This window comes from Gopherus flavomarginatus, chromosome 12, assembly GCF_025201925.1.
Source record: "Gopherus flavomarginatus isolate rGopFla2 chromosome 12, rGopFla2.mat.asm, whole genome shotgun sequence".
In the NCBI taxonomy this organism is placed as follows: Eukaryota; Metazoa; Chordata; order Testudines; family Testudinidae; genus Gopherus; species Gopherus flavomarginatus.
In genome coordinates, this window is record NC_066628.1 from 26,535,011 (window position 1) to 26,546,053 (window position 11,043).

The 11,043-nt window shown below is 44.0% G+C and overlaps 1 protein-coding gene across 1 annotated transcript in view; it reads right to left on the minus strand.

The window, feature by feature from the left end:
* The window catches only part of LOC127032615 (myosin-1B-like), a 29,113-nt gene extending 20,308 nt beyond the window's left edge, over window positions 1-8,805 (minus strand). Inside the window, exons 1-14 of the mRNA XM_050919902.1 lie at window positions 8,768-8,805; window positions 5,841-6,078; window positions 5,612-5,755; window positions 5,363-5,519; window positions 4,506-4,533; window positions 4,274-4,405; window positions 4,109-4,202; window positions 3,847-3,910; window positions 3,653-3,751; window positions 2,975-3,078; window positions 2,674-2,812; window positions 1,609-1,727; window positions 1,360-1,509; window positions 477-647 (exon numbers count right to left, since the gene is read on the minus strand). Of these exons, the coding sequence (XP_050775859.1) occupies window positions 477-647; window positions 1,360-1,509; window positions 1,609-1,727; window positions 2,674-2,812; window positions 2,975-3,078; window positions 3,653-3,751; window positions 3,847-3,910; window positions 4,109-4,202; window positions 4,274-4,405; window positions 4,506-4,533; window positions 5,363-5,519; window positions 5,612-5,755; window positions 5,841-6,044 (1,605 nt within the window). The 5' untranslated portion in view covers window positions 6,045-6,078; window positions 8,768-8,805. The remainder of the gene's footprint in view (window positions 1-476; window positions 648-1,359; window positions 1,510-1,608; window positions 1,728-2,673; window positions 2,813-2,974; window positions 3,079-3,652; window positions 3,752-3,846; window positions 3,911-4,108; window positions 4,203-4,273; window positions 4,406-4,505; window positions 4,534-5,362; window positions 5,520-5,611; window positions 5,756-5,840; window positions 6,079-8,767) is intronic.
* Window positions 8,806-11,043: the final 2,238 nt, after the last annotated feature.

Genomic DNA, 11,043 nt, shown 5'->3' on the forward strand with positions numbered 1-11,043 from the left:
CCTACCTATGGTATCTGTTTATAGATTTGAAAATAATAAAGATGTAGCTCATGTTAAATCACCTTGAATGTGCTAGACAGATTTTCTGTGTGCTAGAGAAATAAAGTGAATGAAACAGGAATCATTCTAAACCTGCTGTGTCTAGGTGTGAGGCCATGCAGTTCTTTAGATGGCCTTCAAATAGTGACTGTGTCTCAGTAACTGAAAAGAGGTTCTAAAACTTACACTGTCCTCTTCTTTGTGGAAGTGAGCAGGGACAGGGACTGTTGCCATAGAGTTACGTGTGGCTGCCTTGTGACCCTATCCCAAAGTTATGGATTGAGACCTTTTCACAACCAATGTCCAGTATATGTATTTAATTATTCAGAGAATTGTAAATCATTTACATGCACTTGAGCATGCATTTATTAATTATCTTAAGTATAGCAAAATCCTTTAGAAGCTAAAGAACCCTTGAGCTCATAAAGCATAAGAACCTTCTCAATGAGCTCAATGCAGGCAGCCAAGTCCATCCCAAAGTCAATGAACTCCCATTCGATTCCTTCCTTCTTGTACTCTTCCTGCTCCAGCACAAACATGTGGTGGTTGAAAAACTGTTGCAGTTTTTCATTGGTGAAGTTGATGCATAGCTGCTCCAGGCTGTTGAACTACACAAAGGCAAAAAGAAGATATCTATTTGTAAAATTCTGTGCACACCTGATATACCTAACAATGACTCTTCTTTCAACTCATCGTGTCTGTGTAACTAACCTGGCTTCAATGGGATTCTGAGTTCTCATCCCTAAAACTAGGGAGATGTTTTGGGATTCGACCCTCATCTCTGCATAGACATTTCTGCAGTGTACAGCCCAAGCTTGTCTAGCTATTTTTGTACTCTGGGGCCCAGGCCTACTTGGGCATTTTTAAGCTCTTGGTCCTGATCAGATATTAGGATCTTGGCCTTCCCAGCTTCTTCTGAGCTCTCAGCCCTCTGGCCTACTCAGACATTTCCAGATACTCAGCTGCAAGCCTGCCTGGGAGTTAGTGAGCTGTCTTCTAGGTGCCATGAACACCTACAATAATTTGTGTTAGGTGCAGGATAATTTCTTTGCTGTTAGGCACTACCTGTTAACAATTTGAAGGCACTTTCAGTGTAGTTGCCATTTCTGCATGTACCGCACAAAATCTATCCAAAAATGAAATCATTGGGGGGGCTATACTACTGTGAGGGAAGATCAAGAGACACCTGTTTCTGCAGAAAAGTCAGGCTTTTCCAGGAACTTATTTAAATAAAAAAATTGTTTAAAAATAGCCCTCAAAGTTCTCAGAACCCCCTGAGCATCCCTTCTAAGAACCTGCTGTAAAATCTCTGCTCCTTACATCAAAGATCTCAAAGCCAGCAATGTCCAGGACACCAATGAAGTACTGTCTGGGCTGCTTGGTATCCAGCTGCTGGTTGATACGAATAACCATCCACAGGAACATTTTCTCAAAGACTGCCTTTGCCAGAGCACCCACCGAATTGTGCACCTAAACCAGTGGGAGAAGGACTGGTGTTACCATACAAAGCAGAGGAAGAAACCTGGGTGTGTTAATTCAAACCAGGAGTTCTAGGTCACCAATCGTTACCTGCTGCACAGTTTGACCTTTGGTCACATATTCATTCCCAACCTTGACTCGGGGGTAACACAGCGCTTTGAGCAGATCAGCTGAGTTCAGACCCATCAGGTAGGCTGCTTTGTCAGCCACTAAACAAAGAGTGAGAGGAATGAACTAGTAGCTCAAAGATAGACTTTGGTATCTTTTATAATGACTAGAAAAAAGCAATGAGATCTGTTTGTGTTTCACCAGCTACTACATCTATTAATAACTCCAGTAATTATGGAGTTTAGAGCTTCCTTTATTTCTTGATTTCTTACTGAAATGTTTTGCATTTGATTCAGAGGGTCTGTACATCAAGTGATTGAAAGAATTTGTCAAAAAAAAATCCCGTATGGTCTGAATAAAAAATGTTAAAGGAGAAAGAAGCAGATGAACAAACAGAATGGAAAGATGGCTTTGAAGTTCTTTCTTTGCCACTTTACTGTGCAGCCTATCTAGAGATTCTGATTTCTGAATGATCAGAATAAAGGACTCAGGTTAGTGGCCATATACCATGCTGTGCAATCCCACTGACTTCAACAGGATTACAAAGGGATGTATTTCAGTGCAGCATTTATCCTAGAAACAAATGAGAAAGTCTCTCTTCGGTTTCAAACTATGGCCCAAATTGTCTCCACAGAATGAACATAGGCAGGAGCTGTGCATGCCTTCTGGGACACAATGGAACTTCATGATGTTTAACTAGTATAAATACCCACTCCTGGCCCTCTTCTGCCATCACTTCCTCATTGCCTGTCTCATCTCATAGCACAATAAACGAGCTGGTTTGGCAATAAAACACCTACATGGCCCTTTTCATGTGCAAAGCTAAGCTGCTTTACAAAGATGGCCATTTTTAAGATTACACCTTATGTGTCATTTACACCATGTGGAGTAGGTATGTTATAGTAGGTATGATATAACTTAGATCAACTCTTACAGCCACCTCCCCCATGAGTTAAATTGTGCCAACACTCAGATCAGCACAAGTGATGATTTAGGCTTCAGTTTTTGCTTGTATTATTGAGCGTTTAGCTCAGATTCTGCTACTACCTTCTGTGCCATCCGGCTCCGCCTGTTCCTCACGCTGCTTCTGCTTGAATTTCATGTTCCCATAGTGCATGACTGCCCCCGTCAGCTTGTATATGGCCATTTTTTCATCAGAACTGAAGCCCAGAATGTCAATGGCGCTCTGTCGACAGAATCAGTAAAGGAAAGATCTACCACTTAAGTGATTTAGGAGCCAAAGCCCCATTGACTTAAAATGGGATTTCAGCTCTTAAAGCACTCAGACGTTTTACTCCTTCTCTGATAGAGTTAATTGTCCGTGTGCTAATTTATGGGTGTTACTCACATCTGTGGCTATGAGTTCCTCCTGATCATCGATGCTGGCTACAGTGATCTCACCTTGACTCACAAATGGGAAGTCATATGGGTTGGTGGTAATCAGAAGCATCTCTGAAAACAAGAATAGATCCCAATTTTTACCTGCTGCAGTGTGGTCTTTGGTCACGTATTTATTCCAGACATTGCCTCAGGGTAACATAGGGCTTTAAGGGTATGTCAACATTCCATTGCAAACCCAGGTCGGTGGGCCCCATGCATACAGACTCAGTGTTTCCAAGCTTACGCATGTGCATCATGCTGCATAGTAAACCCAGGTTTACAATTGAAGGACCTGATTCTCAGAACCATGCTGATGTGTCCATGCTGCTCGCAGACTCCAATCAGACTTTCTGCTTCTGGGGATCCAGACTTATCCTGTGTCCACACTGCGAAATGACAGAGTTTGGACCCACCTCAAAACAGGATTTGGGATTGGACTTCCCATGCCACATGGGTCCTAGGACTTAGTGACCCGAGTCAGATAGATTTGAGTGTGAACTGTAGAGGAGGGGTTGGGCTCAAACCTGAGTCTGAGCCTGGGTTTACAATGCAGTGCAGACATGCCCATAATTGCCCATGTAACAAAGCTCATCAGTTGGCGTTACTCAGTGACGAGTTCTGCCAAAAGAGTGAAAATATTTCTTACCAATTAGTTCTGGCTTCTTGTTGGACATGATCTGATAAAATATGTGGTAGCTTCTTTCCGCCTTGAGCTGGAAAGTGACTCTAGATTTCTCCAGCAGATCTGGCAAGGCAGATGAAGTACAATTAGTGACAAGAAAACACAATGAGAAAGAGAAAGAGACGGAGAATTGTAACCCATAAACGAGGGTCCCTTACATGTTTCAATGTCAGCAGAAGCCAGTTTCCCTGTGGTACCAAAGTGGATTCTGATGAATTTACCCTTTAAAGGAAAAAAGTCATTTCATTTAAAACCCTCAGAGGCAGACTCCAAAAGTGGGATTTGCAAAGCTGCCCTGGGGATCCCTTCAGCAGGCTTGAAAACTCAGCCAAGATTTATATTATCACAGTCTAATGATAGGGAAATATATGGCCCATCATTGCACTTGTGACTAGGAGCAATTTTGGCAAAAAGACTTACAAAACGAGAGGAGTTGTCATTCCTCACGGTCTTGGCATTCCCAAAGGCCTCCAGCAGGGGGTTGGCACTGATGATTTGATCTTCAAGGGTCCCCTACAAAGTAACAATTATCATCAAATTAAGGTTGTTTTAAACCACGTGGCAGTTTCAGAACGGAACATTAATCCCATCTCTAGTGACCAACTCACTTGCATTTTGCCTGGCTCTTCCTTCTTCTTCTCCCCAGAAACTGCAATTGTTGCAAAGTACTGGATGACACGCTTGGTGTTCACAGTCTTTCCAGCACCGGATTCTCCGCTGCAAATCAAACAGAGAGGCAGAGAACACATAACCAAAGAGTTTCTTCCTGCAGCGCACAGCAAAGCCAACAAAAACCAGAGCAGGGAAATATACATACGTGATGAGGATGGACTGATTCTCCCGATCTGTGAAAGAGACAGAATGAAAGAGACTTTAAAAAGAGTTACTGAGTAACATTGAACTCACTGAAAACTGAGTGAAACAAATAAGTGCTGGGATTTGCAAAGGGGCCTCAGGACATCAGGCAGCTAACTAAAAATCCATACGAATTGGGCATCTAACTCCTTTAGGCCTCTTTGAAAATCCTAGCCATAGTAAATAATAAATATAAGCTCATGCAGCTCAATAGAGCCATCACAGGATACTTATACCCTCTTCCCTTTCACAGAATTCCCTCTTACAGAAATCTGATAAAGCTACTTATCTCTCTGAACAGTAAAGGGTTATACAGAACAATGACTTGATCCTCAATTTATAACCATCTGCAGAGCATCAGTGCAAGAAGAGTGCAAAGTGTGTGCGAATTACTGTGCAAGGTGTAGGGAGTGGAGAATTCTGATGCACCACTTTGCACAAGTGTAAATGACAAGTAAGATGCAAAGTCAGGAAGAATCAGGCTTCCTGAGAGTAAGAGTGTCCTGATTTTTGACAGTTCTTCTTTGGGCCCAGCTAGAGCCAGAATGTGCAGAAGCAGATATGGACGTTCTGTATTTTTTCCATTAACCACATGCTTGTGAACTTCCAAAAAGGTTTGCTTTGGGTTCTCTGAAAGCTAGGCTATTATTTGGGTCAAGTTCAGTTTGTTTTTCGATGAATTTGTGCTTGCACATTGCTAGTTCTGAATGTGTTTTAGTGTCGTCAACTGCATGTCATTTTTTTTCCTGGAAAGAAGATTGTGTTTCCTCATATGAAATTTTCACTCTATAATCACTTTTCAGGAGTTGAGCCACTCACCAGTTAACATGAACTGATAGGCATTGTCAGAGATGGAGAAGATGTGGGGAGGGGCCTCTTGGCGCTTTTTGCCCCTGTAGGCAGCCACAACTTCTGGGTTGTACACAGGCAGCCACTTGTAGGGGTTGACAGTGACACAGAAGAGACCCGAGTAGGTCTGAAAGAAAGGGAGATAGCATGGTTGGCTTCCACATGATTTAGTGTAGCTGTTAGTTTGGAAATCCAGAAAAGACTTCGACCTTTACTTACATAGATCATCCAGGCTGCATAACGCTCTTTGAGGTTATATAGGACACCAGGTTCATGGAGATGGGTCATCATCGCCATGTCCTCGATTTTATCATATTTGGGAGGGTTCATGGAGAAGACTTGATCTTCCTTAACAGTCAAAGTCTGGAGGGAAAGAAGACACCCATTTCTATTAGCTAAGAACAGAGGAGGAACAAAATGCTGTTCCTTACTCCTTGTTTTTACTCACTTCTCCTTTTTCAGACTTGACTGTGACCTTCCCACCTTCCCTGCTCTGGATTACGCTTTTCACATAGGATTCCTTGGGATGCACCACAAAGACCGAATTCTTAGCATCAAAAGGCTTATTCTGGTCTTCAATTCTCTCCTTCTCTGTCTTTCGGAGGAAAGGAGCTGCTGCCCCAAAAACGGCCATCTCAGCATCCGACGACATGGCTGTGGTTTATCTAGGGCAGCTCAGCAGTGAGCTGTGGTGAGGAGAAAATGTGTGACATTGATTCACATGCTGTTCATTTAGAATACTCTGCCATGTCAGTTTCTTACACTTGTTTAACTGGCCATGTCACTCCCAACTGCCCCTCCTGAGATCTGGGTGAGAGACTTTCTCAGCCATTTAGATGCAGACTAATTTTGGACCTCTGTTAGCACACACATGAGGGACCAGGAAGACCCAAAAACACACCAGGAATTTTGAAAGCCCTGTTAGGTCCTCTTTCCTGAGTACATATTAGACTGTGGCCTTGGCTACACTTCAGAGTTACAGCACTGTTGGTGGCTTTATAGCACTGTAACTCACTCCCCGTCCTCACTGACAAGGCACATACAGTGCTGTATCTCCCTGGCTACAGCGCTGCTTGTACTCCACCTCCACTAGAGGAATAAAGAGTATAGCGCTGCTGCTGCAGGGCTGGGGTGCCAGTGTGTAAACAGGGAATAAGCTTAGTACGCTGTAACTGACCTCCGGAAGCTTCCCAGAGTCCTTTTAAATAAAGATTACTCTCTTTGTTTTGTTGTGATGCCTCTGTTTGTTTTGTTGTGAACTCAGGGCTCCCGGAGCTGCTTATCAAAAAAAAACAAACACAGCTACTGTTTGCTGTGAATGAGCAGAGGCAGGCAAGGGGGCTCCCTTTGGAACCCCCACAGCTAGTGTTTGCTTGAAGAGCGGGGGAGCAAGGGAGCTTGAGGAGAGAAGCAGCTCAGCGGGCAGGAGGGAGGGGTCCATTTCAGTGTGGCTGCTTATGTGGTCTGTGAGGAAAAAAACAGTTTCTGTTTGCTTTCAGTGAGTGAGAGAGGAGTCGAGGAGGGAGTCAAAACTTGCAAGGCAGCTGCTGACACAGTGTCGGCTCCAAAAATCCACTCTCTCTCTCCCCCACGCTCCCTGTCACACTCCACCCCACCCCACCCCTTTTGAAAAGCACGTTGCAGCCACTTGAACGCTAGGATAGCTGCCCATAATGCACCGCTCCCAATGCCGCTGCAGATGCTGCAAATGTGGCCACGACAGTGCGCTGGTAGCTGTCAGTGTGGACAGACTGCAGCGCTTTCCCTACACAGCTGTACAAAGACAGGTTTAACTCCCAGCGCTGTACAGCTGCAAGTGTAGCCATACCCTGTGTGTTATGGTTACAATGAAAGGGTTGTTGGAGGCACTGCAAAGTGAGTGTGGGGAGAGGGACAAGATAGAAGCTGCTATTGTCAGTGCTTTTGATACAGAATTTTCTTGCATTGAATAATAAAGATACTGGTTTTGATATAATTTAAGCTTTTCATTCAGGATTCCATTCCCCATCTTATAAGTATGATCTCCCTTCTTTTTATTTGATTTTGTATTTGGCTATATTAAAACACAAGTTGATCAAATGAGCTAAGCTTTACAAGTGATCCAGTTTAGTCTCTATAACTGAACTGTCCTCATTGTCATTTACCACTTCACCAATTTTAGTGTCATCTGCAAACTTGAGCATTGATAAAGAGATTGAATGACATCGGGCCCAAATCAGGTCCCCCTGAGCCTCCATTAGAAATCTGCCAGTGGATAATGATCCTACATTTACAATCACTTCTTGAGATCTATCAATTAACTAGTTTTTATTTCATATGAGCTACGCTGATAAAACAAACTTTTTTTGTTTTATTAGAATGTCATGTGGAACTAATCCAAATACCTTACTGAAGTCTATTATGTGAACAGAGTTACTTTTATCAATCAAATTCATGAACACCTACAAAAATCACAAGTTTGTTTAGGAAGATCTATTTTCTATGAGATCATATTGATCAGAATTAATGAATCTTAATTAATTAATTATATTGCTTTACTGACTGCCTTCCACACCAGCTTTTCCTTGATTTTTCCTGGGATCAATGTTAGGCTATCGCATAGGCGCTGGAACTACAGGTGCAGGGGGTCCTGCAGCACCCCCTGGCTTGAAGTGGTTTCCATCATATACAGGGTTTACAGTTTGGTTCCGTGGCACTCAGCACCCCCACTAAAAAACTATACATGCATTAGTGGCACTGTCAGACTGGTCAAGGAGACAGTGTGAAAGGACCACCAGTTGCCTTAAATGCTGCCTGAAACCCTCTTCTGCAGTTATTTTCACACATATAGCATCTAAGGGCCACTCTCTAAGCTACTCTGTGCAGTAAGAGATGAAAACTTGATTAGCATTTACCAGAGAAATGTGTGTCTCTTTCAGATGGGGCACAATTATTGTCAGTGATGTTTGGGGTGTGGGGGAAAAGCAAATTCTGGATACATGCTCATTAAAAGAATAGATTTATTCTGTGGACAAGTAATTAGATTCTGTCCCCTGTTGGGTCTCCTCTTTTGGGCCACTCTGTCCTAGTTTATTAGGGACCTATGAGCTGGACTGTCGGAGCTCTCTGTGTACAATTACGTTGTGATGTGTGTATTCAGGAGAGGTATCTCAGAGAGGGCACTGGCCAGCCCAGCATTAGTGGTGAGTGGCTTTAAGTCCAGCCACTTTGGAGACTTGCCTGTCATGGGCAACAGAGCCCAGGAACAATATACAGTGCATTTACACAATGGGCATAGATATTAGGGGATACAATGACTGCCTATTGAGCTATATAGAAATCCCACCCTAGAGGGTCACTCACCATCCCCTGGGAATTAGCAAATCAGGATCTTACCTCTTTTGGGATACCAGATGGATAGTATGCAGGCTGGAAGCTGGTCAATATTCTAAAATAGAAATAGAAATTCCTTTCTTATTGCTGCATGAAACTCCAGTGATAAATTGGAGACTGAAAATGTATAGATGCCTCGAAAAGTAGATTTAGAAGTCCTGCTGTCCTCCTGGAAATGAGTGCTAGCTGCAGCAGGAATGCTGTGGGATGTGTGGAATGCACAGTGGGCTCCCCCTCCCTTCAAACCCGAGTCCCTTTCACTCTTTCCTTAGAGCTTTCTGCGAAAGGACAAGACAGACTGGTCCCAGGGGCTTTTATAGGGTGCGAGCTGCAAACACAGCAGCCACCTCCTCTTTCTTAGGTCAAAATATTTTTGGCAATCTTGTCTCCTAACGTATTGTGATTCATATTAGATGTGAATGGATATAATTAGCCATAGGTCTGTGAATGAGTCTCCTATAAATACTTTGACAAGGGAGCTGGCAGGGGCAGTTGGGGAGGTGAAAGGGGCTGCCTGGAGTTTGTGCTTTAGGGGATCCTGAAATCAAGCAGAAGAAAAGAGACTGGGAAGAATCCAGTTCCTGCAATGGGAGACAGCTCCTAGCAGAGGGAGTGAGGAGCGAGATACAGGGGGGAGAGAGTTCCATGGGCATGTAGCTGGAGAGGAAATTGGGGTCTCAGGGACAGAGATCTAGCAGTGGAAGAAGGTCCCTGGGTCTAGCAGGGGGGAGTCTGGGAATGGGGGCAAAGCTGACAAGAGCAGGGGACTAGAGAGGATATAGATGTAGGGGAGCAAGGGGCCTGGAGGCTCAGTGATAGGGGAACAAAGAAGAACGGGGATCCTTGGGGCAGTGAGATAGAGAGAAGAAGTAAATCCAGGGCCACAAGGGAGGGCAGTAAGTGCAAGGGAATAGCTAGGAAATGGGGGCCAGTGGAAGGGAAAGAGCAGAGAAACGGAAGTCCAGAGTCAAGAGACTGGAGCAGGAGTCCTGAAGAAGGAGGTCCCCACATGAGTGAGTCCAAGGGGAAGGACCCTGGAGATGGTGTGGATGGAGAATGTTAAATGGATGCAAAAATTATACATTCTACTGAAAAGGGGCAAGGAACAGCTACCCCCAGACTGTGATAGGTAGCCAGATTCCACCACCCCTGATATGGGGAGGGTACATGCATCCCACATTGTTATGGAGGGAGCAGATGCATCTCAAACTGATATGGGAGAGCAGGAGCACCCCACATTGATCTGGAAGGGAAGGTTCCCCCTGCTATTTTATGGGGAGATCATGTGCATCCTCCCATTCTTGGTGGTGAGTCAGGTGCACCTCTCATTGTTATGGAGGGGCAGATGCCTTCCACACCATTCCTGGGTGCACTGGGGTTCTGGGGCCACTTGTGCATACACCACAGAGGGACGGAGAGTCCCTCTCTTTCCCGTCTGTCATGCCTCAGTTTCTAGGTGTCAATTTCTATAATAAGCTAGGCAAACTGTTGTGTAACTGGGATTAGTGCTGGAATCCCAATACAGGGATCACTGCATACACCCCCATTAGTGCTTCCAATTTGGGCTGCCCACCCAATTAAAGCTGCCTGCCTAGATGTCCAGCTATGAGGTTGAGGAAATGCTTTCCTCCTTTGCTCCCAGTGAGCTAACTGCCTGGTACAGCACAATAGTGCTGGAGGTGGGGGCTCGATCCTAGGAGCCCTGCAGAGGTCAGGTTTCACATTTGGCATAAATCCACCTTGAAAATGTGCAGAAGATATTGAACTCCAAGAACTTAAAGCCTAAGAGCCAAATTCTCAGCAGGTGTAAATCAGCATTGCTTCATTGACTTCAGCAGATTTATACCCGCTGAGAATCTGGGCCTAAAAATGCTATAGGATTTCAGTCAGCATGTCAATCACTGTGAGCTGTCCTCACGCCTGTGCTGGTATGAAAATGATTAAAATCGAATGAAGCACATGTGTATCTCAGCACAAACATACTGCTTGACACCACCGTAATGTTCACATACCTGCAGAAACTCTACAACTGAGTGAAATTCTTTGGTCAAAACTTTCTTTTAAAACAAAAAATTACTGCTCTCAAAGCCAAATCTTTGACAAAAAACCTTCTGTTTTTCAAAGTTTGCTGGTTTTTCTTCAAAACTGGACATTTTATAAAATTTCAAAGTTTGCTTTTTGAGGTTTTTTTCCTCCATCCCTTATCACTTTTGCCCCTTTTTTCCTGTGTTCCTTTTGCCTCTGAATTCATTAGAATAAATTATATTTAGGGACTTGGG